Source organism: Miniopterus schreibersii, assembly GCF_964146895.1.
Source record: "Miniopterus schreibersii genome assembly, chromosome: 1".
Classification (NCBI taxonomy): Eukaryota; Metazoa; Chordata; class Mammalia; order Chiroptera; family Miniopteridae; genus Miniopterus; species Miniopterus schreibersii.
Window position 1 is genome coordinate 176,955,908 of NC_138101.1, and position 26,279 is coordinate 176,982,186.

At 40.8% G+C, this 26,279-nt stretch overlaps 2 protein-coding genes across 10 annotated transcripts in view; one reads left to right on the top strand and one right to left on the bottom strand.

Annotated features, from left to right (window-relative positions):
- Positions 1-16,036, bottom strand: part of ZFYVE26 (zinc finger FYVE-type containing 26) — an 80,619-nt gene extending 64,583 nt beyond the window's left edge. For all 4 annotated transcript variants that reach the window (XM_081154550.1, XM_081154548.1, XM_081154551.1 and 1 more), the window contains exons 1-11: positions 15,976-16,036; positions 15,208-15,484; positions 13,645-13,723; positions 9,289-9,378; positions 6,983-7,505; positions 6,472-6,602; positions 5,563-5,727; positions 5,332-5,420; positions 4,245-4,408; positions 2,058-2,261; positions 206-817 (exon numbers count right to left, since the gene is read on the bottom strand). In XM_081154550.1, the coding sequence (XP_081010676.1) occupies positions 206-817; positions 2,058-2,261; positions 4,245-4,408; positions 5,332-5,420; positions 5,563-5,727; positions 6,472-6,602; positions 6,983-7,505; positions 9,289-9,378; positions 13,645-13,723; positions 15,208-15,401 (2,251 nt within the window). In that variant the 5' untranslated portion in view covers positions 15,402-15,484; positions 15,976-16,036. The remainder of the gene's footprint in view (positions 1-205; positions 818-2,057; positions 2,262-4,244; positions 4,409-5,331; positions 5,421-5,562; positions 5,728-6,471; positions 6,603-6,982; positions 7,506-9,288; positions 9,379-13,644; positions 13,724-15,207; positions 15,485-15,975) is intronic.
- A 1,127-nt stretch (positions 16,037-17,163) lies between these two features.
- The window catches only part of RAD51B (RAD51 paralog B), a 550,373-nt gene continuing 541,257 nt past the window's right edge, over positions 17,164-26,279 (top strand). For 2 of the 6 annotated variants that reach the window (XM_081121113.1, XM_081121114.1), the window contains exons 1-4: positions 17,174-17,271; positions 19,876-19,987; positions 21,330-21,443; positions 25,547-25,663. In XM_081121113.1, coding sequence (XP_080977239.1) covers positions 19,904-19,987; positions 21,330-21,443; positions 25,547-25,663 — 315 coding nt within the window. In that variant the 5' untranslated portion in view covers positions 17,174-17,271; positions 19,876-19,903. Of the gene's footprint in view, positions 17,272-17,834; positions 17,925-19,875; positions 19,988-21,329; positions 21,444-25,546; positions 25,664-26,279 lie in introns of those variants that run through there. The other 4 variants (XM_081121112.1, XM_081121115.1, XM_081121117.1 and 1 more) reach the window with 4 other exon arrangements.

The window sequence follows — 26,279 nt, forward strand, 5'->3', positions numbered from 1 at the left end:
CAATTTTGATTTGACACACCTCCTGGGGTAACAGGTAGGGGAAGATTTGGACTGGGCTCTGAGACACGGCTCTGACACTAGTTGCTATGGTGATATGCCTTAAGTTAAGGTGTGACTCCCATGCACTCCTCGCTCTCTCCCACATTCCTGGGGTTTTTCTCCCTCCTCACTTTCTGGACCCACTGGTTCTGCTACCTCCTCTCACCTGAGCCCTGGTTGCTTGTTACCACCTTGTATCTCCACTGAGCCTCAGAGAGAACCTTGGAAAAGCGGTGCAGGCGGCTCTGCAGTCCATTTCTGCTTCCGGAGCAGCTCTGGCCTTCGGGCAGCTTTGGCTCTGCAGGGGGGCTGTGCTGGCTGAGCACATCCAGCTGCTCCTGGAGAAGCCTGAGGAAGGCCCCTATTGCAAATTCATCAGCCAGAAACCCACTGATGCCACTTGTAAGGTGCTTTAGGTCCAAAAAGCTGTGCCCGTGAGGCCCTGGGGAATGGTCTTTTGGCTCTGTCTTTGGACAGCCTGGAACTGTATAAGCAGGGCTCCTGGAGCCTCCCAGGGAACCCCGTTCTGACTTCCCTTCAGGCTGTGCTATGTGTCGAGGGCTCTCTGGTGGGGACCTCAAACCCAGAGGGCCCTTCCCCTCAACGTCATCCTCCTCAGCATAGTCCTCGGGCAGGTGAGGCTCTGGGTGAAGGTCGGCAGAGGTGATGAGGAGCAATGAGAAGATGTTTTCTAGAAGTTCCAGGCACAAAGAGTCAGGAATACGGCACAGATACTGCTGACACCTGGCCAGGTATGTTGAGAAGAGATATGAAGCACCTAAAGAAGCACGTATCAGAGAAGAGGGCAGAGAAAGAGCAGAAAGAAAGTGCAGACATTAGAAACATTGCTTGCCAGACTCAAACAATCTCACAACTTCAACTCATTTGTTTTCATGACTAAGGGGAATTACAGTTACAGTCAGGAGAACAAGACTCTTCAGCAACCTCTGTTCATGATTTGCAGAAAGATTTTGCTACGTTAATTAGAAGTACAGCTCAATGAATGCTTGCTATTTTGTTTCTGTTTTTTAAATATTACATTGTTCCTCACCTATGACAAGCACTCCAGCATACAGGCTCCTTACTCCTCCATTCTGTTTTCACTCACTGTTACACTAAAGGGGATCAAGGGCTACCTAGATCCCTTAAGAAATATTCACTGGCCTGACCAGGCGTGGCTCAGCAGTTGAGCATAGACCTAGGATCCAGGTAGATCGTGGTTCGATTCCTGGTCAGGGCACATGCCTGGGTTGCGGGCTCGATCCCCAGTTGGGGGCATGCAGGAGGCAGCTGATCAATGACTCTCTCATCATTGATGTTTCTATCTCTCTCTCCCTTCCTCTCTCTGAAATCAATAAAGATATAAAAAAAAAAATTAAAAAAAGAAGAAATGTTCACTGGTCAAAAATGACCATGCTCAGAGGTAAAGGTTTATTCCAAAGCTACAAGGGAGAGAGACTGACTGGCAGTCATACAAAGCAAGTTAAAAAATTGTAAGTTATTAAGAAAAATGAGAGAGGATAGGAAATGGGTTCTTTCACACTTCAGCTGTGATCTATGACATTGATTTAGAGGCTGCATTTAAAAAAAAGAAATACAACAGAAAAATAATGAAGAAGGTGCTCTGTTTGGAAGGGTGAGTATATTGTTTACTAAAATTTATTTCAGTTTATATATCACTTATCTACACATGTACAAATACATATGTAAACACACAAATTATATACATAGGTGCAAACTAGAGTGAGATGTGAAATGCTATTTTTATTATTGATTATAGAGGGGAAAAAAGCATTTGGAAAACACCGTACTAGGTGATCAGACTCCATTAGAACTTAGGCAAATCACTTGTTTTCTCCATGTCTCTGATTAATGAAGGCTGATAAATGGATAAAATTATTCCTGGGTGTAATAAAACCAAGGGCTACCTCCTCAATCTGGTGAAAAAGGTTTACCACATAAAGAACTCTCTGGAACAGATTGTTACCAGCTTATATCAGGGATAGGGGGTGCTGTACCTGAGGAGGAGGCAGAATCATTCACTGGCTCTGCAGCCATGGCCGGGTCCTCAGAGGGACTGTCCTTGCATTCCTGGCACTGGCTGTGCTGGTGTGAGTTCACACAGAGGGCATAGATGGCATACTTCATGGCACAGAAGCTCTGGTAGAGTGTCAGGTTCTGACACTGGCTCAGGTGCTCGGGGCCTGGGGCACCAGCTGAATCTGAATGGTAGAGAGGAACAGGCAGAACTTCAGAGCTGGTTCTTTCAGGTATGGCTGCAAGTATGGCTGGAGCAGAGATGCTGCATTGCTCTCTCCTTTCTGTCAGCTTGATCTGTGTCCCTCCCAGGCCTTTTCCTCCACGCAACATCAGCTTTCAGGTCCCCCCATTTCCTTTTCCCCACCACCCTCCCTTCTACATGTCTGTTTGACACAACCCTCATGGCTATCTAACAAGTCTTTTCCTTATATTTCTTAAAATCTTTTTTTTCCTTTTTTTTAAACAAGTTAAAGTAAATGCTTAGAGGAGGGTAGAGGGGGAATTTAAAAGAGAAAAAAAAAGTTTACTCTACCTAGGGCCGCATTATCCAAGAGGAGGAAAACACGAACTCTGCTGAAATTCCTTGTACTTGTTTAATAATTTATAATTTCTCATTTTAAAAAATTGAACTTGAGGAGAAAGAGAGGGCACCATAATAGTTTAGGGTCTCAAAACATCTTAATCTGCCTTTAATTCTTTTCATAGTATAAGTACAACCTTCTCAAAAAAAAGACATTAAATGTAGAAAAGCAAAAAAGAAGAAAATATCACTCATGATCCTACCAGCTAAACACAACCATTAACAATGTGTTTTTACCCTTTTGATAGTTTTGCATATACACGTGTGTGAATGTCGAGTATAACATCTTCATTTTCCTCCTACTTCATTTCCTACTTAATTTTCCTCCTTCTTAAAAATCCATTATAGTGTAAGCGTTTGATTATGCTTCTTCATAAAGTAAATTTCTGCAGTTCTCCTGAGGCAAATTCCTGCAGGGCAGGGCACTGCAGTAGTTAGGAATGCTTTGCTGCTATGATGGCGCAATAACCCTGTACGTGTAGGCTTCCTAGTGATTACTTCTAGGCAGCTCAGCTTTGCCAAGGTCAGGGTAAGAACCAGAAAGAGATCAATGTTGTTCCATGCCCCTGGACTCTAAGTGGCATTATCGCCCAAGGCCAGGACTTGCAAGCACTTGCATAACCCTGAGGGTGAGCGGGTCCTTAAATTTTGTTCCCCAGATGCCTCTCTTGCCTCACCCTAGTCCCAGTCCTACTATTGCTCCTTTTACCTTTTCCAAGTTCTCAGTGTGTCCTGGTGGGTCACTAGGAGTGAGATTTAAAATACTTCTTTGCAAGTCTTTTGTACTTATATGTAGAAAACAGAGAGTTCCAGTTCCTTTAGGAAATCTGTTAAATAAGTTGCCTACCTTCCCACAAAAAAAATGTAGAATGTAGTGACACTCATATTCCAATTAGTGGTAGGTCCTTTCTCAAAGTCAGTCTAAGCGATATCCAGGCTGAGCACCATCTACTGCCATATGGGAAGGTTTGTTTCTCTCAAAGCAAAGTGTTCCAGGCTTGTGTGGCAGGTTGTGACTGCACTATAATATCATTTTTTGAGAGCAAAAGAGCTTGTTAGTGGGGACCTTAATTTTAAGCAAAGATCTAAGGTTAAAACAAGGCTTTGCTATTGTTTCAGACAAGTTTTTCTTCTATACCGCTTTATCTGTTCAATAGAGTATGAAGGAGATATGGGAAAGAAAGAGGGTAGACACAAAGTGTGCTGTGAGAAAGCTTATGAAGAAAGGAGAGACTTGCCAATAATTTGCATAAATATTGCCAGAGACGGTGCTGTGAATTCAGAGGGCAGTTCCTGATTCTGTCTCATTGGCATGAGGATATGCTAGTGGTTCTTGAGATGGTTCTGTGAGGACAAGGGTTCCTATGGGACTGTTCTCAATAGGATTCCCTAAACCTCATCAAGAAAGGGGAGGCACGTACCTACATCCTATGATCTCACTGGGGCAAACAGCCGTAATTTAGAGGGCACCTGCTAGCCCACCAATTTTGACAGATTACACCCAGTTAAATCTTGTGCTGAAAGGAACTTGGGCAAGATTGTCCTAAGAGGAAACCTTGCCCAAGTGACTCCATCACCAACTTACCATGCTCTTGCTGGGGGTCCTTGGCTGGCACCTTCTGTAAGAGCTTGAGAACATCTTCCTCCTTGAGGGCTGGAAGGTTTGTGAGGTGATGGAGAGAGTAGAGCACTGAGTGGCTGTCTCCACCATGTAAATGACACAAGAGATCTCTCTTTGGTATGGGGCTGCTGAAAGGGAAAGACAGAAGATGGAAGGAGAGGCAGTTTATATAATGGGTCTGAGAAAGACCAATCTCCATTCCCTCTAGCTCTTGCTCTCTGGCCCATGACACCACAGGTTTCGCTTCCCCAAGCGCTAAATTTTAGTGGTTCTGGGATGCAGCAGAGCATTTATTTACACTCTGGGAAGTACATCCATTAAGTCAGCTCTACTTGTCTAGAAAGGACCTAGAAAGGGCCTTGTGGTCAGCAGGGTCTAGAAAAAGCCTGCAGATTAAGCATCCGAATTTCTGTGCTCTTCCCAGCTCAGAAGGGACACAACATCTCTGCTTTCCTTTGAGTAATGGCCTCTCGCTACTTCCCACTCTGCCTACTCTACTTCAGGAAGTGCTGGGGAGACGGGTGAACAAAACAGGAACCCAGACCTAGGGAAGATCTGAGGCTAAGTTATCAGGGAAACGAGGCTCAACCACAGTTCAACATGCAGTCACTGAATAAAGTGTGACCCAGGATAACTCATGGCCAAGAATGTGGACCCCATTTACTGTGTCACTTTGGGCACGCCCACCTTTAAAATCAGGGTAATATTGGTATCTGCCTCATAGGGTTATTGTGAAGCTTAAGTGAAATCATCCACGTAAAGAGCTTGGAGCAATGCTTCACATATAGTAAGTGCTCAGGAAATGTGAGTTATTGTTCTTTGTCATTGTCACCCTTAAATTACCCTCTCGTTATAATCTTATGGCTGTGGTGAAGAAAACTATTCCTTATGTTTCTTTCCTTGTTTAATAGTTGGAATAATTATTAGTTGCTGGTCAACACTATCAACTCAAAACATTTATGTGGAAGATGTCTTGAAATGGTCATATGCACAGAACATGGGGACAAGTGTGCCCGATGGTGGGAAGGGAGCTGGCTGCACAGGGCTGTACCTGCTCTGCTGTACACACCACTCCAGGACCTCCAGGTGAGCCCACAGCCCATCACAGGCATCCCTGAGGAGCTTGTCACCACCTTGGTCCTATATTGACATAGAAGGAAGAGACGGTGACTCAGGCATCTGGGGTCAGAGACTGTCATGAACTTCAGGACCTTGCATTCTGCCTCAGCCCAAAGTCCCATAGCGCTCACTTCTGAGCAGCTCAGGCTGCAGAGAAAGTTACCTGGGTCCTGTGGAGTGTCTGTAGCAACCTCTTAGCTGATGCTAGGCTCTGGCAGTATGTCCAGCCCAGGAGCACAAGCAGTCGACTGAGAGGCCTGAATTCTCTGTCTAGCAGGCGGCCAAGACTTGGGAAATCTTCCTCTTTCAGCAGTGTTAGTGCTGTCACCTGTAAGTCAGAGGAGGCTGCTATAGGCACTATGTGGATTTGCTGCTCATTAGGGAAAGAGATTTCTGACAATGGCAGAAGAGGCCAGTTGAGTAAAAAAGGTCCACAAAAAACACTAGACTATAAGCTCTTTGAAGGCAGGAACTGACTTCTACTGTGACCCCAGACCCTAGCACAGTACAGGGCACATAGGATGAGGTTAATAAATATCTGTTGAATTAAACTGAAGCTCAGTTGCAAGCTGGAAGAAGTTTAGAGTAATTAAATTTCTGTCAGCTAGACAAGATATTGCTGCCACTGTCTTTTTTTTCTTTTTTAAAAATATATCTTTATTGATTTCAGAGAGAGGAAAGGAGAGGGAGAGAGAGAGAGAAACATCAATGATGAGAGGGTCATTGATCAAGCCTGCAACAGGGCATGGGCCCTGACCGGGAATCGAACCCTGATCCCCTGGATCCTAGGTCAATGCTCAACTGCTGAGCCACGCCTGGCCGGGCATGTCTTTTTTTTCTTACACCCTCCAGAAAGTTGATAAGTATGCAACATTTTAGTTCCTTTCAAAGGACTGATATAAAATGACCGCAGTTCCAATTATGAATCATACTCATTCTTGAAGACTTAGGCTTCACCACTAATTAGACTGCTCTGTGTTGGATAAATGAGTGGGAGAGAAACGAGGAAGGAAAAAGCCTGTAGAGAGGCCCTGGGTACTTCTGCAATGGAAAATAGTTACGTCTGACCTACCAGGACCTGCTCGAGGAAGTGCTTGCTACTGCTCAGGCAGTGGAAATAGGCCAATTTCCAAGCCTTGGCCGGGTCAGGATCGGAGAACAAGGCTAGCATGGCCCGCTCGGGATCCAGATGATCCGGTGAAACTGAAAATCAAACCAGAAGGGTTACTGGGGAGATGGAGCTCTTCTTTCCTAAGCTAAAGCCCATTTGAAAAGCCAACTATTAGAGTTCACTCTTAAAAACTTAAACCAGGTTTCTTATACTTCTGTATCAAAGACTCTTTCCTTCTTTCAACAGCTTCTGAAAAGCTCTTTGCTGTTATTGCTATTACTTTATTTTTTCCCCACCACTCCATCTTAGGCTACAAAATCTGTGCTTTTACAAAAGAACATTTCCCCCTTTTTTGCTTCATCTTTCCTATTAGACTTCCTGAGCATTATGAAAGGCCCCAACCTGGAGGAACTACAGAGAGATTGGCTGTAGTGGGATTACCAGCACACCCAAAGCAGGAAAGGGAACATACCTTTTCCTGATGATGAGGCCTTTGGTGGCTTCTCTGTGGCCTTCTCTGCATAGGTGTGGCCATACAGGGATACCAGGCCAAGTCCGGCCTTGTGCAGCAGGCAGCTGAGCAGCCGCTCCTCCTGCAGGGGACTCTCCTCAGTCCTGCAGGCCTCCAGTAGTTCCTCACACAGGAGACGTAACTCAGCCCTGAGAGGCTCTGCAGGGCAATGCAGAGTCCGCAGGGCTCCATAGATGGCATCGACTCCCCCAGGGGACCTGGTGGCAGGATCCTGCAAAGCTCGCAGTGTCTTTCGAATGAGGTCCACCAGTGCCTTCTGCAGAGGCCCGTCACAGGTGCGAGTGCCATCGTCTTCTCTAAGCAGAAGCTCCAGCAGGGCCTGCGCTGGCTCCGGAGCCTGGCTCAGAAGATTCAATAGCACAGAGATAGCTTCTGAGCTGAGCCGAAGAGTCCAGCTCTCCGGCCTTCGATTTCCGTCAAGCACAGGGTCTACAGTGTCTTGTGATAAAGCCTCATACAGCTCCTAAATAGAGATGGAGAGAGGGACTTATGGTGAGCATGACTAGAATGTTATCACCTATATGCCTTTATGTTTTCCTCTTTTCAGCACATATATGTGTGTGTGTATAACAGTAGCAAACACTTCTGTAGTGATGACTGTGTGCCAGACCCTTTACACAAAAAAATCAAATCAATCCTTACAACAACCTTAGATAACTACTGTTATCTCTGTTTTACAAATGAGGAGATTGAGGCAAAGAAATGAACTTAGTTGCCCAAGGCCTCCATGCTCAAGCCTGTCCTCCTTACTGCCTCCAAAATGTGCAGTCAATCTAAAGGGACTGCAAACTCATAGACCAAGCAGGTAACAAATGGGCATATGACATTATGCCCAATTCAAGGCATTTAAATTCAAATTTTAAAAGAACATTATATGCACTGGCCAGTGTGGCTAAGTTGGTTGGAGCGTTGTCCTGTATACCAAAAGGTTGTGGGTTCGATTCCTGGTCAGGGCACATACCCAGGCTGTGGGTTCAATCCCAGTCAGAGTGCGTACTGAAGGCAACTAATCTATATGTTTCTCTTTCACATTGATGTTTCTCTCTCCCTCTCCCTGCCTCTCTCTCTAAAATCAGTTAAAAAAATAAAAATAAAATAATAAAAAAAGAACATTACACACCAGTTTTTAACCCTTGATCTAAATCTTAGCCCATTCCTTATCCCTCTATAAAACCTTCCCCAATACCTCCAACCCACACAACTGTTCCTTTTTATTGGGCTTTCAATGTACTCACAATTAGTACTGTATGGTTTATAATTGTCTCATGTGCCTATTAGTCACTCCTCCCTGACCAGACTAAGCCCCTAAAGGCAAGATTTGTTTGTAGCCTATAATTTGTTTGCAGGGTGGGGGCTGAGGGAGAAAAGGGGGTGCTTCAGTACCATGCCTATGGATGGTGCTCAGAGATGCTTCTTCATTAACTGTCTCCAAGATGGTCACAGAACCATGAATCCTTGCCTTCATATAAGTGAAAGTACCACCCTTAAATCCTACGGCCAATATGTCTTTATTAGCTGATGGCAGAGTGATGAAGAAAATAAGTACTGAACCTCAGAGCATACCTCAGGCACTTAAGTATAGATCTAGTTAAGACTTAGTTTAGCCCTGGTTGGGTAGCTCAGTTGGTTAGAGCATTGTCCTGATATGCCAAGATTGTGGGTTTGATCCCTGGTCAGGGCATATATAAGAATCAACCAATGAGTGTGTAAATAAGTGGAGCAACAAACTGCTCTCTCTCTCTCTCTTTCTCTCTCTCTCTCTCATCTTTCTAAAATCAATCAATAAAAATTAAAATAATAATAATAAAAAAGACAATTCAAAAAAGTTTGAATCTGGCCCCAGAAGGTTGTTGTGAGGATTAACTCTAACACAGTCAGTGTAGCTGCTTCGGCAGAGGTATTCAACAAATACCAGTTTCTGTCTCCCTTCACATCCCTACCATGTACTGGTGAAAAATGCAAACACCTAGTTTAAATCCGAGTTATGTATCCCTTTTACACGATATGGAAAAAACTTTAATCCACAGCTCTGCTTAGTACTTCTGGACAATCTACCTCCAAGAATTCTAAAATCAGGTAAGTGTAGCCTAATTCTAAAGTCCCCTCAGAGGGGCCTCTATCTAGCCTGGTCTTGCCTGAGAACAGAGCACAGCCAATCTATAGGGGACCTATCTCTACTGGGTCCCTGGAAGCTGAACTAGTTGAGTAACTGTGACCCCAGGCACATGGCTCCAGAGCCCTCTCACCTTGAGGATGTCCTCTGGAATGTTACCTTGAAGGTCTTCTAACAATAAAAGAAACTCCAGCTTTTTCCGGAAAACAGATGGGAGTAACTTCTAGAAAAATCACAAGAAGAAAGCACAGATTAGGCATATGCTTTAGTTAATAAATTGTAAGTAAATATTTCTCTCCAGTTACTACAAAAAATTTTTTTACTGAAAAGAAAATTTTATTTTATATATCGCTAGCCATGAATTTCTGTCATTAGTTATTATATAAATGCTGCTTTGTGCCATTAACCAAATGGCATGATCATTTTCTGTCCACAATTCACTTTGTATTTACAGAATTTTCATGATTTACATATATACATCAATGAAGGTTTAACACTGAGATGCAATCTAGCACCCATAATATCTGATGCTTTGCAGATATCATGTAGAAGAGATGTATTTTTATTCACCTTTTCATTTGAGTCAGTTTATGTAAAAAATAAATCAATGTCTTAGATTCTAAGTTTCTAAAGGAGTTTCTCCAATGTATTCATAGATACGGTTAAACAGTAAGACTGTCAGAAACAACTTCAATGTCCACATCCTCTTGTAGTTTCTGTACCACTTGTCTTCTAGCTGCTTTCCTTTGCATGTAAAAGTGGCCTGGAGGAGATGAATGCTTTGCTTGACTTCTTTGATGTCCTGACCTTTCTGCGGTTCTTTTTTTCTTCAACCTGTTCATTATAAATTTAGCCTGATGCTTCTGTTTGATCTCTTCAACTCTCTCATTGCATCAGTAGTTTTATTTCACAGCTCTCACTAGTATTTGTCAGGTTCATTTCTACATTTTAAAAATTCAAATGAATTACCCACTGTAAGCTCTTTACCAGCTGCTTTACGGAATGCCTTAGTCCACCCGACTTTGTGAGGTTTGAGCTTCTTTTTAAAGTTTTTATGATGCTGGATTTACAGAACCTGAACACCTTGCGATTGTTGCGAACATCATTCCTGGCTGGGGTATGTGAGCCCAAAAGGGAAATAACACTTCTTGATCTCTCCAGTTGCTCTTATTTCTGCTGTTTCTCTAAGATAACCACTGAATTCCTAGGAATGTTTTGAGATACTTTTCTTTAGAAACAAAACCAGTTAAACTTGGATGCATACCCCTCTTAAGTGTTAACACTAAATCTCACACTGGTCAGCCTCAAATTTTAAGGTTTGTTCATTTCACGTGACATTTTCTATCACTTGAAGTCTTTCCCCAAGACTTCCTGTTGCAGAGACTAAAATACCCAGTATGAGTAACCTTGGGAGGGTGTGGACCACACTGCCCTCTTTCGGTCCAAAGCCTTGATTTTGTATTTATCATATGTTGGAAAACATACATAAACAGGAAGGGTCTAATATTTATTTAACACTTATTATGTGCCAGGTACTGTGTGCTATATTTTCACATATTTTTAAAAAATCTCATTTAATCTCTAAATCAAACAAACCTGTGGCATAAGTAGGTATTTTTAAAAGTAATCTTTGCTGAAGATGGAATTGTTTGGAAGTATTTTCCAATTATTTCAAGCATGGAAAGGAAAAAGTGGCCCCAGTGTTTGTCAATGAGACGCCATCAGAGAAGACTAATGTACGCAGGATGAGAAAGTCTATGCCTCTCTCTGTACCTGCTTGCTTTGCAATTACTTCCCTTCACCTGGTTTTTAGAACTAAAATTATAGTCTCTCTTTCTCCAGACACAAATAAAAACAGATAAAGCCTGGGAATAATCCTGACAAACACAGCTTTAAATGAGAGACACCTGTAAATCATGTACTTGGTTAAAGCTTCCAGAAGCTTGGTTTTATTGAAAGGCTCCCTAACTCAAGGCAAGAAGTACCTGCAGGATTGTGTGTGGGAGGGGAGTTTACAACACAAGCTCACACTTACTCTATTCACGTGTCAGTCATTGCATCAGAGGCTAACATGATCCGGCATGTTCTTGGTCCAAAATCCTATTTCTTTGTACACACCCTTCCCTAATGCACCTACACTATCTGAATGCTAGTGATTGGAAGTTGATGGAGAAAATTCATGCTGGGAAGCGAAGGTTAGTGCTCCCATTGAGGACTGAGAGGAAGGAATAGGTAAGATGTCTAGAAAGCTAGCCCTTAATAAAAGAACAAAGTCTGGTTAAGATTTTAGAACTTGAATCTAGAATTCTAATTAGTTTATATTTATTTTACTGATGAAATTATATTATGCCTATGCATGACTATAAATGACTAACATTCCTAAAACAAGCAAAAATTTGTTCCATTTTTCTAAGCTCAGATTTTCTTACTATAGCAAGGAATGTTCAATGCAGAAAAATGAGAATATACAAATAGGCAAACTAACCCCCCCCCCCCATCCCAAGTCTTCCCACTTAAAAAGAACTACTATTAATTCTGTGGTCGAAGGGCATCCAGACCATTTTTTACACATGCATCTATGCATGCATACCAAATCTGTCTCCTTAACTTTCTTTCCCCACATAGCAGTGGGGGAAATGTCACTGAAGTTCATTTACCACATAATTTTAATAATGGCAAGGTATTTTACAAATAGATGAGCCAGTCCTGTATTATGGACATAGGGGTTGTTTGCAGTTTTCCTCTATGAGAAGCAGCATGACAGTGACGTTTCAGCAGATAAATCTTTGCACACATACTTACACATGTAGCAATAGATCACGACAAGATAAAAAGGCAGAAGGTAAAAGTGGATAAAAGAAAGAGAAAATAGAATCACTGTTTCAAATAATTATTAAAAAGGAAGCTTTCGCAGAAGGTGGGAGACTGGAACATGATTAGCAGCCAGTAAGTCCCTGGAAGATGAAAGCCACCCCAGGATAATGACTGGCCTTGTAGAACTACGCCAAGAATTTACTTGAAATCTTAGTCCTTGTATAAAGTTTTTAAATCATCTGAGGTCCTTGTTTAAAGTTTAAAACAGTCCCACAACTGTTTAAATAACTGAGGCATTGGAGCCTTATGGACCAAATGATCTTTGGTGCTGGCAAAAGCAAGAACAACTCCTTGCCTGTGCTAAGGAGTCAGGGAAGTGAAATCCACTGCCTGATCTGGTTGAGCAACTGCCTACAAAATAAGCAACCAATCAGCCATAAAGTAAGCAAATATCCGTTAGGGAGGGGAAAATTCATCTGGTTTGATAAATTCCATGTTTGTACTGGAAATATCCTTAGTAACAATAAAACATGTTTTCTTTTTCTCTTTGAAGATACTCTTAAATATTTTTAGCTCAAGTTTTTCTCTTTTAAATCTGTAACGATAGCCAACTCTTAATTATCCTGGGGTTGGTTATTTTTCAGTTTTTCTTCTCTTTCCTCTCCTCCTAGTCTTTTTGCCATTTCCTTCTGTAGACTATTGGCAAAGGCCTGAATACGTAATACATTTACGTTAGTACACTTCTGTTATTTTTTAACAGCTCTGTGGAGAAGGGTAGGTGTCTAGCACAACTGGAATTAAAGACAAAATTAATTCTGATGACTGAGGGGAGTAAAGAAGAAAATTAGGTTAAATTATAGACATCTACAAAATAGAATTTATGGTTTCTCACTTTTAAGCCCATGAAGGCTAAAACGAATATTGAGGTGGAAAAAGCAGAGAAGTAGGAACTCAAAGTCAGAAGATCTTGGTTCTAGTTCTAGTTTTTCCAGCTTTGTGGTATGATCTTGGGCCAGTCATTCCTCTTCTGAGTCAGAGGTTCCTTACTTGATCTTAAAGTCTGAGGTTTAATATAAAATTGCCTCAGAGAGATAGATACCTTTAATGTTTGTCAATTTCTGATAACTATCACATACTTCTAAAAAAAAAAAAAAAGCACTTCCTCACAAGTTTTCTTTCAGCATTAATTTGCTCATTTTGTTTTTTACATTGGTAAATTATCATTCAATTCATGTGAGTTATTAAATTATTAATTAATGAGTTTTAAAATCTACAAGATTTCACTGCACTGGATTAGTTAAAATAAAATTTTTAGAAAAACAACCAAGTTTCAGCCCAGTCCATTCCCCATTACTTGAGTATTACTACATTCCCTATCTTGTCACTTCCATTGATTTCTGCAAAGTTCTGTTCAGGCACAACTCTCATGATGGTATTTAACAAAATGGTATCACCCCAAATGGTATTAGTGCATGCTAATGCATGCTAGTGAATTAATGAATGAATTTAGGTAAGAAGACAGCAATAAAAATCCAAGCCATTCTCAAGTACAGAGAGAAGATATGACAAACCTCATAATAAAAGAAGTAACAGACAGAAGGGAAATCTCATAACTACCACCAAGTTGTTCTCAGTCTCAGCCTCAAGAGAAAATTTGAAATAGAAACCTACTTACCTCTTCCTGGGAAAACCAGTTTTCCAGTACAAGAAGCCAGACCCAGGCTAATCTTTGAGGGTTGATGTCCTGTCCACATCTGAAAAATGTAAAAAGAAAGAGTTTCTAAACAAAGAATTTCTACTGACTTTTTCTCTTTCGTCATCCAAGATTTAGATTTCACTGCTCAGTCCATTTTAAACCTGAACACGCAAGATGTTCTAATGAGACATTTTCAAATGTACATGACAGATCAATAAAACTAGAACCAGAATAGAACTAGCAGCTTTCATAAAAAAGAAAAAGGTTTTAATCCTATCTCCACCTCCCTATCTAGTCTTTATTATTTTTAAACAAAATAATATTATGGAGAAAACCATAAAAACAAAGCTATCTAAAGCATATTCTTGAAAACAGAAACTGCATCAAGTAGTCTTAAAGAAAAAAAGGAACTTGATAAAAATTTATTTTTAACTCTATGCTAGAAAGAGGGTTATAGGAATTCATAAACCTTTCTCTGAAGTTAGTAATTGAAATTAGACAGTAACAGGCTAGGATGCAAATTTAAGGGGATAAAAATAAAGGAAGAAAAGAGTCTCCATTCTATACAGGGTGGGGCAAAAGTAGGTTTACAGTTGTGAGTAAGTGAAACAGTTTATTCTTGTATTATTGATTAATTATTGTATTATTTTCCTGATGAACAACTGTAAACCTATTTTTGCCCCACCCTGTATATGCTAATATAGTACTTACACAATATAACATAAATGCCAAAGTAAGGGAAGGTGAGGGAGTGACTGAACATTACATTTAATTTCTATACTAGTTATTAGCACTGCCAGGAAGAATTTCATAAAAAATTTAGATAGAGAACAGTGTCTGTCAGGGGGAAAGGAGTGGTCAAAATACAAAGAGGTATTCCCAGGGAGTGAGGGAATTCTTTTGTGGTGATGAAACAGTTGTGTATCTGGATTACAGCGGTAGTTACATGAATATACACATGGATAAAACTGCATAGAACTACACACATAAAAATGAATGCAGATTAAAAAACAGTGAAAGCTGAATAATCTAGTTAACAGTAATTACCAATGTTAATTTCCTGGTTTTGCTATTGTACTGGAGCTATTATGAGATGTCACAACTGGGGGAAGCTATCTAAAGGGTACATTTTGTATTATTTTTGCACCTCTGTGAGCCTATAATTATTTCAAAATAAAAAGCTTTAAGTGAATTCACTTCAATTCCATAAGCAAGAAGAGAGCAGGGTTTGCTTTTTTGGAGGCAAAGAAAATGCTTTTCAAAGCAGTTCCACCATCTACTTTATTGATAACAAACAAGAAATGGTGGTTTCAGACACAACTTGCTGGCCAGGCTTAAATACAGTTCCAAACGATAATCTAATGCCAGTATTGATTGAGTAATAGGCATGTATTACAGAGGTAAATTTTCAGAGCATGTGAAATACTCTTCCTCTGCTAATTCTTCAGAGGGTAGTTGAGTGAGGCACAATGACCAGAGTCCAAATGTTGAACCTCGTGTCTCCCACCCTGTGCCTGCCCGGCAGGAAGAGAGATCCCTCACCTCAGCTGATCTGGACACACCACCAGCGCCTGTAGTATATCCTGCACCTTCTTTGGGATATCCCCTTGTGCCTCGTGCAGCTGAGGTACACATGCCTGTGCCAGCTCCCATTCTCCTCTTCCAAGGCACTCGCAGAAAAATCCAAAAAGCTCCTTCTGGGAAGCAGCTTCCTCTTTTCCAAACGGATGATGCATTTTCCCAGCACAGAGTGCAGGGAGATAGAAAGAGATGAATTACGCAGAACACATTGTCAGTTTTCTCACTCGTGGAGCATCTCCTACAAAACAATATACACCAAAGTAAGAAGAAATGGAAGGAGCTGTATTTAGACAAATATCAACTACTAGCCCAACTGGGAAAGGCGGGACTTATTTTCCTAATTATCATTGTAAGGTTGATTTGATATGTTACTATCTTTGAGAAGTTCCACCTTTCCCTGAGGGGTGGATCTCATCTCTCTACGAGCATCTAATATTCAATTAATATTAACGGTCGTATTAGCCTAGGGCCCAGACCCATAACTCCACGTCTGTGTTCCCTCCTAAACTTTATACCCAGTCCCGCTCCAAATTCCCGGGTGGTCGCCTCCTTAGGGATGAGAAATTCAGCAGGACCCTCCCTCGTTCGAGCTCTCCCTTAGGGCGGAGGATTGACGACCCGCGGACGAACCCGTGCCAGAACCGGAGGGCGGTGGGGCTGGGGCGCAGGGACGCTCCCTGCAGGGGTCTGGGGGAGCGCTCTCGCCTTCTCGGGGTGCCTTACACTCACCTGCTCCCGGCGCCCGAAGCAATAGTGCTTCCAGAGCGGCCATGTTTCAGACGGGTCAGGTGACAAATTCCATTCGGAAGGTTGCGAGGCGGGTAGGGGTGGGGCTGACGATTGACAGAGGCCACTCCTATTGGCTAATGGAGGGAATATGTAAATAAGGCGCCATGTTTGTTTGGGTCACGTGACGCCACCTCTGTGAACTAGAGAATGGTCGGAGCCTCCGTAAAAAGTAAATCCGCTACCTGTCTAGGGACCGTCCTCAGTTTTGACAGCTCCTCTGCTCTACACCTTTCGTTTAGCGTTCGGCAGAGCAGGAAGCAGGAAGAGCTGTGTTTCTTGATTTTGTTCTTCTGCCCTCTTTTCTTCCTAGCGTTTGAAGTCAGCGTTTATTGAGCTCCAATCAGTGTCAGTGCTTTGGCAGGCTGGGGGGATAACCAGAGCAAGAATCCTTCTCCATTATTATTCTATACACTTGGGCTCTCTTATAATCCCAGAACCCTGTGTTCTGAATTCCCATTTTCTTCTGTTTAACGCTACTCATTTATTTGCTCATTTACCTGACAACCGTTAACTGAGCGGTGTGCTAGCCTTTAGAAACTGAGTAAGTTGTGGTCCCTTTCCTCAAGGAGCTCACAGTCTAGTGAGGGGCGCAGGTCAAAAATTAGGATCAAGTGGGCTGAATTATAAGATAGAGGTATGTATGCACAGGGGAGATAAGCGCAAAGAATGAGCAAGCGCTTTCGCACATGTAATAATCTGAAACGGAGAAAGGAACGGTTTGAGCAATTTTATTCAGCATTTCCAAGACTATTTCACTACCAAAGGGTGATGAAAAGAGCAAGCTCAAACAGACCAAAAGCTTCTTCCAAAACCTTTCCTATGATAGGTGGATTCTCTATTTCCAGAAGACTAACACGGCCTCTCTGATCCATTTAGCAATTTTTAAATGTAGTGACAAAAGAAAGAAAAAAGTTCAAGCAAAGTTTATCCTGGTTTCATACACTCCCTGCTGATGTTCCTCCACCGCCTTTGGATAATCACTAGATTGCGAAACTGGGACTTACAGTTTTATTATAGAGTGTGAACTACAATTCCCAGCAAGCCGCGGGGCCGACCTGGCTCTGCCTGCCTCTGATTGGATAGCTCTCAGGACGATGATCCAACCAGCGCTTTGTTTGTTGCTTTGTAGCGCTTTCCTAGGGGAACTGTGTGATGGGTGGGGGAAACTTTGAAAGTTGGATGCTGCAGACCCGGTACCGGAAAGTTTCATCTCGGGGGCAGTTGTGGGGAGTTGGGGTGCGTGCATTATTTTCTGGGCCCTCTCTGGGCCCGTGGTATTGACCTTGGGGCAGCGGAGAATCTCTCGTGTGCAGGGCACGCCCCCTAAGTCGGTGGGGATCTTAACTGGAACTCTGTCGCGCATCTGGAGGCTTCCTGCCTGTCTTCCTTTGTGGGGTTGCAAGGAATCTGGGCCTTGTTGAAAAAGCTCTTTTTAGGGGACTCTGGGGTGGTTTCGCCTCTTGACGCCCCCCCCCTTTTACTTCCGGGCAGTTTGGGGATCCAGGCGGGGGAGCCGTGATTCAGGGAAGGTTAGGGTCTGCCCGCCTTCAGGTGGTGTTGCAGGAGAGGTGGAGAATGGCGTGGGGTCTGCAGTCAGGTTCCTGGATTCGAACGCGGACCCCTCCATACGCTGCTAGCTTGTTAGACTGCGAACGTTTTCAACTCCGTGCCTCTATCTTTAATCAGAAAAATGGGGTAAGACATCTGAAGCCCTTGGAACAGTGTATGGACCATAATAAGGGCTCAATAAATATTAGCTATTATTGTTACTTAATAATTTTTCATTGAACATCTAACAGGAGGAGTTTTCTTTTTTTCTTGATGAGGAGGAGAGGATTCAATTTCCAGGGCTGAATATCTTCCCTCGTTCCCCGTTCACGTGAGCGCAGGTACACACATGCAGAGCAGGATTGTGGCAAGCCAGTTGGGTGCGCTTTCCTGTCCATAGCACATTTAAATACCAATGACAATACTTATTGCATGACTGTAGTTATTTTTGTATACAGCTCTTTTCATCTTTTACCGTGAATTGCCAAAGTGGAGGGAATATGCTTAACTGATTATTGTACCCCAGAACTTAGCAGAGTGTGTGCTAAAACAGGGCCTGCGGCCTTGGCTGGGTGGCTTGGTTGGTTGGAGCGTGGTCGTCTTGTGAACCTGCACCGAAAGGGTTTCAGGTTCGATTTCTGTTTGGGGTGCGTGTGTTGGGGGGGTATCTCTCTCACATCAGTATTTCTCTCTCTCTCTGCCCTTCCTCTCTCTAGAAATCAGTAGATATACCTTCAGGTGAGGATTTAAAAAACATAATAATAAAATAAAATAAAAAGTGCCTGCAGAAGGAGCAAATGAATGGAATTAAAAATTTTTATTTTTATTTTTTGGTGAGGCAGTGAGTAACCAGAGGCAATATGCAATAGTCCAGGAAAGTGATGGGAGTGGCCCTAATAAAGGCAGAGATAGCAGAGTTGGTCACTGTTAAAGTCCAGGTAGTTTGGGATTTACAGTTCTCTTTTTTGATTGAATTTATTAGTCTAAATGGTGTCATTGCCCAGAACTACCTCATCTGTAAAGACACTAGGCAATGACATAGCACATATGACATGTGACTTAGTAAACTTCCTACTGGGAAAACAGAAATGAATACTGACAAATTCCCATTAAAAGAAATGAGAGGGATGCATTCTGTGTTTGTGGGAGGGATGTGTGTGTGTGTGTGTGTGTGTGAAAGAGAGAGAATCTGATACACAGATATTCAATCTGATTCAGAGAATTTAGATGTTAAATAGAAATTTGGGTCCTGGTATTGGAAATAAATATCTACATTCTTGGTATATATTTTTGTTTCAAAATTTTAGTTTTCTGATAATTATATTGCTTTAGCCCCAGGAACAATGAAGGGTTCCTGTTTCTACTCTATCCAGAGAATATTTTGCCATCTCAATAAAATACACAGCCTTTCCTTTGCATACATTATCAAGGGAATCACAGTGATTCTATTCTAGCTCTCTGAAGGCAGTTATTTCAGGAGCCTCATTTAGCCCTAACAAGGTTCAACAAGAGTGAAATGTAATAGTATATGGGAATGTGGCAGCTAGTATAATAAACAACAATTCAGCTTGTAAATAACACCTGGAATAATAAAATCTCATTTTATTCTGAAGATTTGCTCTGGCTCATAGAAAACGAAGATAAATATGATTGTGGACTTGGAATAGAGTGCAATGGTTAGGATAGACCTCAGAGTCAGATTTCCTGGGTTTGAAATCTGGAACCACCATTTACTTTTTCTGGTGACAATAGAATAGCTAAGCTTTTCAGGCTTTTGTTTTCTCATATGCAAAAATGGGATGAATAACCTTTCTTACAGGGCTGTTGAGAAGATTAAATGTGATAATTTATGTATCGCAACAGTGCTGGTATAGTAGATGCTCAACAAATGTATTATGGTTACAGTGCAATGAAAGTAAAGACTTTCTAGGAGTGGTGTTTCGAAATATGCCTTGAAGGTTATTTACACATGCAAATTTATAACTGCATTGAAAATCTCAAGATGCTTTACAAATGTCAAGTGGTATTATTATATTCATGTAATAACTATCAAAGAATGGTGTGAACCGTATATTCTTGTGTTGTTTTCTGTGTGTATGTTTGCCAAACAGTTGTCTCCTCTGTTTAAAACATTTAGAAAGGTTCTATAGCTTTCCTTTATTTTGTCTGTAATATTTTAAATACTATACATTTTATTCACAAGGAAAAATTTGAAGAATTTTTTATTACATAGAGTGTTTCAGATAGTAGCCATCTATTATCACTTACGCTATTCTCCAATGTTTTTTCAAGGTGGATTTCCCCCCCTGCATCTGGAGCCATGGGTAGCAAGAAACTGAGACGAGCGGGTTTATCACAAGAGCTGTGTGACCGTCTGAACAGACATCAGATCGTTACCTGTAAGGTAAAATTTATTTAAATTTTTTTTTTTCAATCCTCACCCAAGGATATTTTTTCCATTGCTCTTCAGAGAGAGTGGAAGAGAGAGAGAGAGAGAGAAACATCAATGTGAGAGAGACACATCGATTGGCTGCCTCCCGCACGCACCCCGGGGCCAGGGGTCGAGCCTGCAGCCCAGGCACATGCCCTCAGCTGGAGCGGAACCCGGGAGCCTTCAGTCCGCAGGCTGACGCTCTAACCACTGAGAAGACCAGCCAGGGCTATTTAATTTGTTTTCAATGAGAAACTTTAAGTACAAATTAATTTTAAGTATACCTTAATAACTCTTAACTAGACCTGAAATATGAAAACTAGGTTTATAGAAAAAAAAAGATAAATGATGGTGTTTCTCCACAGACTAATTTTAAATGACAAGCTACTTAGGTTCCATTTCCAAATATGATTTCAGTGATTCAGGTTCCATATTTTTGCAATTTGGGGAGAAGGATGCTCATGGCATAAGGTAAAGTAGCATTTATTTGGGGTTTTAGAGAAGTTTTATGTACTTAAAAGAAAATTTGTAGTTACTTGAGAAATTTGACTTGAATGAGGAGATGGTATTCAAAATGGATAATTTCTCTTGAAAGTAAGAGATCCTAATAGTTAGGATCATTTTCCTATTGATGGAAGGAGAGAAATGTATAGAGAAGATGTTACATTTTTAAGCACAGCAATGAGGCAAATCTCTTTTGGGTTAAATGAAATTTAAGGTTTTAGATTGGGACTTAATCCTTAGTAAGGCAGACTTTCAGTACATGCTGCAATTAAAAAAAATTTGCTTTGTATGTTAAAGGTGTTTTTGGTTCCTCTGTTATACATTTAATAAACCTAATGTTCGTACTTTGAAACACTCTTAAAAGTATGTAATTTAACATTTCATTCCGTAGTCAGTTCTATTCTCCGTCAATTATCAAATACTTCCTCCACATGATCTCATGTAACTTAGGAAAAAACCCGTTTCAACCTGACACTTTCTGGTCATCTATTTGTGTCTAAGCTCTTTCATGTACAAGTGGAGTGCTCATATATATACACATGGGCTGGATGCTGCTGCTCTGTGATGTTACTCGGTGTGTCTTCTGGGACGTGCTAACTAAACTGGATAATTGCAACATAAGACTATCATCGTATCTTTTAGTTAAGGCATATCTTGAGGGGAAAGTACTATGAGGAATACATAAATCTTTGATTTGCAATAAAATTTATTTTTATCTATACTTGGACAGTATCAGTTGAAATTTTCCTTTTAATTCCAATATCTTTGTTACATCATATATATTTAAAATATTCTCTTTATGTCTCTTTAGGACTTTTTATGTCTTTCCCCACTGGAGCTTATGAAGATCACTGGCCTTAGTTATCGAGGCGTCCATGAACTTCTATGTGTGGTGAGCAGGGCCTGTGCCCCACGGATGCAAACGGTATATATATATTTTTTTATTATTATTATGATGATGTGATTATAATTTTTTATTTTGAAATGATTCTTCATATCATTTAAAATCATTTTTTGAGATGAGACAAAAGCAAAAAGAGATGAGTACCTCAAAAATATTGACTCCTACACTAGAGTTAGCCTTCTAATGAGAATATATTTGAAAAATTTAATGTAGTTTATAAGCTCATGGGAGATAGTTTCTAATTACAGGAATGAGGGGACAACAGAAAGTTTTTTTCTTTGTAGCTGAAAGTGATATTTCAAAAGGTCATCTTTCTCTTTTGTTTTTTTTGGGTAGGATATGTGGACCTTTATGGTTACTTTTAATTTTAGAATTCCCCTATCTCTATAATACTAACTTTTACCATCACCACTTACTTTACATCATAAAGTACACATAGTAGACTTCTACTTGCTTATTGGTTGAATAAATAATATTTAAAAACTTATCCTCACTTTTGAAAAGAGTTAAAGTCTTTTATAACAAGCCCTCATCAAGTTGTACTATTTTTTCCTATTTTCTGTCTCATGACTTTAGCTTTTCAAAGTGTAGGTTTGATATATGGTAGAGAAGATATTGTTTTCCCAGAATAAGAGTTGCCTAAAAGTCTGTTCAATGTTTGCAAATGTATTTATTTATGTGGATTGTAAATTAATTACTTTACCCTCTCATACTGGAATTTGGTAACCACTGAGCAATAAAGTAGAGTGCAGTCCTACGAAGTAGAAAGTGTCCTTTGAGATTTCTGAAACAATGGACGGGGAAAGTATTTTCTTTTGTTCAGCTTTAGCTTGCAATCTGAAGAAGTACCTTAAAGGCAGAGCAGGTAGGAGAATTAGAATTGGAGTTAGGGTTTGGTACCACTCTTGGTGTTGTCATTGATCTCGTCGCTTTGGACGGCTCACTTTGTTTTACCGGAGAAGTTAGAGTTAAAATAGTATGAGATGATTCTGTGGCTAGATTCAAAATAACCTGTTACTATTTTAAAGGTTGTAAAGTACACCAGGAAAACCTTTTAATTTGGCATCTGTCATTCTATTCATTCAATATCTATGGCATGTTTCTAGTTAGGTAATAAGAGAGCATGGGCAGGAAATTCACTTTCATCTCCACACATCACCACTTCAGCTGCAATCTTCATACCATTCGTTCCAAATGCCAATTCAAGAATTCATCTTTAGATTTGAGTCCTGCCGTAACATTGGCTTAGCCTTAGTTTTTTCTTTCAAGAAAGATTTTTTTTGCCTATTTATTTATTCAGTCAGTTACTCTTTCCACCAGTATTCACTGAGGGCCAGCCATGTGTCAGGCGCTTTGTCAGGAACTGGGGGGATACTGTAGTGAAGATTGATAAAGTGTCTGCCTTCCTGTAGCTTATAGTCTAGTGGGAGAAGTCAGACATTAGACATAAGTACGTAAATATTTAGTTAATGGTAGTAGTGATAAGTCCTATGAAGGAAAACTCCAAGGAGCTTTGAAACGTAGTAACAGGGGACATTACTTAATTTAGGGAAGGGCTCCCACAAGAAGTGACACGTAGGCCAAAGCCTGAAGGGTGAATTGGAGAGAGATAAGTAAAGGAGGCGAGCGGGAAGAGTTTGCAGGCAGTGGGACCAGCAAATGCCGAGGCTCTGCCAAGAGAAGCAGAGTGGTGCCGGCATGGTCATAAAGTCAAGCTGGTGGGAATGGGACGCAGCCGTGAGGAAGAGATGGCGGGAGATGGAGTCGGAGAAGCAAGCAGGAGTCAGATCATTGGGCCTGCAGACAATGTTACAGATTTTGGACTTTATTCTGGGAGCAATGAGAAGCCACAAAAGGGTGTAATCTAATATGTGTTTTTAGAAACTCAATCTTGGACATAGGACAAGTGATTGAAAAAGAACAGGAAAATATTTGTGAAGAATAGTTAGGTACCTATTAATATATTCTGGGCAGAAAGTGATTGTGACATGGTTTATTAGTGTGGGGTTCATGTAGTTGGTATCATGTCAATTAATGTAAGAGAGACAGGAGAGGTAGAATGAATGGGATTTGGTGATTGTAGATGGGTGGTGTGAGTACAGGGAAGTGTCAAGATGATTCCTTGATTTTTGCTTTGAGAAACTGGGTGGTACTGTTTCCTGAGATAAGGGAGACTGAAAGAGGATCAGGTTTGAGGAAGGCAGATCAGAATTCAGTTTAGTACCTGTTGAAATTGAGGTGCTTGTGAAACATTGAGGGGAGATGCGAAGTAGGAAGTTAAATGCAGGGTGGGACAAAAGCAGGTTTACAGTTGTTTGTATGGAAAATAATACAATAATGAATAAATAATACAAGAATAACCCTGTGTTTGTGTACTCACACTGTAAACCTGCTTTCGCCCTGCCCCATCTCTGGACACGGATCTTGGAGGAGAGGTCCGTAGACACTAGAAGTGTGCATTTGGGAGTCGTCAGTGTGAATATAGTCGTCAAAGCCATGGGACTGCATGAGCAATTGCCTAGAAAGTACATACAGTTGGAAGTTAAGTATACCCAAGACCGAGTCCTGAGTGAAGCCAACATTTAAAGATGAGCTTGGACAATAATGAATCTGAGAGGAAGCAACCACCAAAGTAGAAGAAAAGCTGGTGGAATGTCATAGCACAGTATTACTTGTTGTCTCCTTTATGAACATACTATTATTTCTGGAGTCTTGTTTTTTTAGTTCATTTTGCTCTCTTCCTGAGAGTCATCAAATCTATTATTCTAGTAATTATACTTACAGTTGCAAATGAAGCACGTTAATGCTGACAGATTGGGCTGCCTTTTCATGTTTGATAAAGTGTCCCCACGTCCTCCTAATGATGCCTGATGATAGATTGTGGGCAATAAACACGTATTTCTGAATCAGATGCAAATCACACAACTTTGACTGTAGCTTTTCTAATTATTTTATGTGCCCGAATGTAGCCTTAAAAAATTGTGTGGTATCCATGGTTTAACTGAAATAAGAATTCAATAGGTGAGGTTAGAGAAGAGAGAGAAGAGAGGGCACATTTATGGATCATAAATATTAATATGCATGTCTTCCTACATCTTCACAGGGGCAGAAGAGCCTTGGATTTAAGATACAGATTTATTAAATTATAAATTTTACGTGGGTAGACTTTTTCTATTTGGTTTACCATGTATTCCCAGAGACAATCATAGTATATGGCAGGTAGTAGGCACTCTAATTTATTGAATGAATGCATTGTTATGGTTTCATTTCATTCATAAAATTTCATTCATAAAAATGAAATTTTTAATGGTAGAGACTGCAAGAGGCAAGTGTTCTCATGCATTACTAGTAGGCATGTAATCACATTCATCACATCTGCAAAGATCCTTTTTCCAAATAAGGTAGCATTCCCAAGTTCCAAGGATAGGATGTGGATATTCCTCAGCCTACTACACCTACCTTATAGCTATTCCTCACAAACCAACCTCGGTTTGAAATGATAACTTGATCATGTCACTCTGTTTCTCTTGGCATAAACTCCAAACTTCAACAAGGCTCTTTATGATTTGGCCCCTGCTTATTTCTCCAGCCTCATTGCTTGCCACACCATGACCACACTCCATCTTTCATCTGTTCTAAATGAACTTTATTTTTTGTAGTTTTTGTTAGTTTCCATTTCCTCCCTTTATTGCTTCTTGCCCTTTCTTTGTACACTCTCTTTGGCAGGCACATGCACATTTCCTTTGCCTAACAGCTATTTCAGACGTTGGCTTAGTCCAGCTCTTCTGTGAAGTCTTCCCGGATCACAGAATCCAGGCCAGGTGTACTGTCTTTGTCTCCACTTTCTCTATCACAGTATCTTTTATTAACTGTACGGTAATTGCCCAGTTTCTAGTCCTGATGGTTGACTATAAGTACTGTGAGGGGAAGGGCTTTGTCTGTTCAGTCATATCCCTGTAATCTACCTCAGTCCCTGGCAAAAAGCAAATATTTGTTGAACAAATAAATAACAGGATAAAAAGATGGAATTGGCGTTTTAGTTGCCAAAATTTGAGGTTTGGAGTTGGTTTATGTTTTTGAGTAGATATGGAGGTTGAAAAGAACTTAATCTTTTTCTCGTTCAGGCTTATGAGATAAAGGCACAGAGGTCTGCTGCTCTCGCGCCAACATTCTTACCTACAACCCTTTCTGCGTTGGATGAAGCCCTGCATGGTGGTGTAGCTTGCGGATCCCTCACAGAGGTAAAGGAGACACTTTCCCAACCTTCTTCCATTACCCTATTACTTTCAGAGCCTGGGTAAAAGTTTAGTTAAAAAACCACATTCTTTCATGAATATTAATCTGAATTAAATTATAACCACCTCAGGGCATGGTTCTCTACTCAGTGTCTAGTATAGTTGCTCTGTAAGAAGATGTTAAAAAAAACCCTTGTTGACTGACTGGCCTGTCTCCTTTGTTGCCGTTTTTTTGAATTAACTTAGAAAGTGATGAATATTATGAAATAATACCAAACAATTTGGAGAAATTCAAAAAGGACCACTACTTAATATATAAGGGAAGAAAATTTGAAAATGTATTAACATGTGGGCAAATTATAGTACTAAACTGAAATGAGCTATATTTACTTCCTGTTGTGGATAGAATTTGGTCCCAGGAAGTGATAGGTATTAGTTATATATTGTTGCAGAACAAATTACCTCAAAACTAAGTAGCTTAAAACAACAAAAATCACTTACTGGTTTTGTTTCTTTGGGAATGGCGTAGCTTGGTGATCTTGGCAAGGAATGCAGTGTCTGGAGGCTTGGTGGGGCTAGCAGATATTTTGGGGGGCTCACTCATGTGACTGGCCAGTTGGTG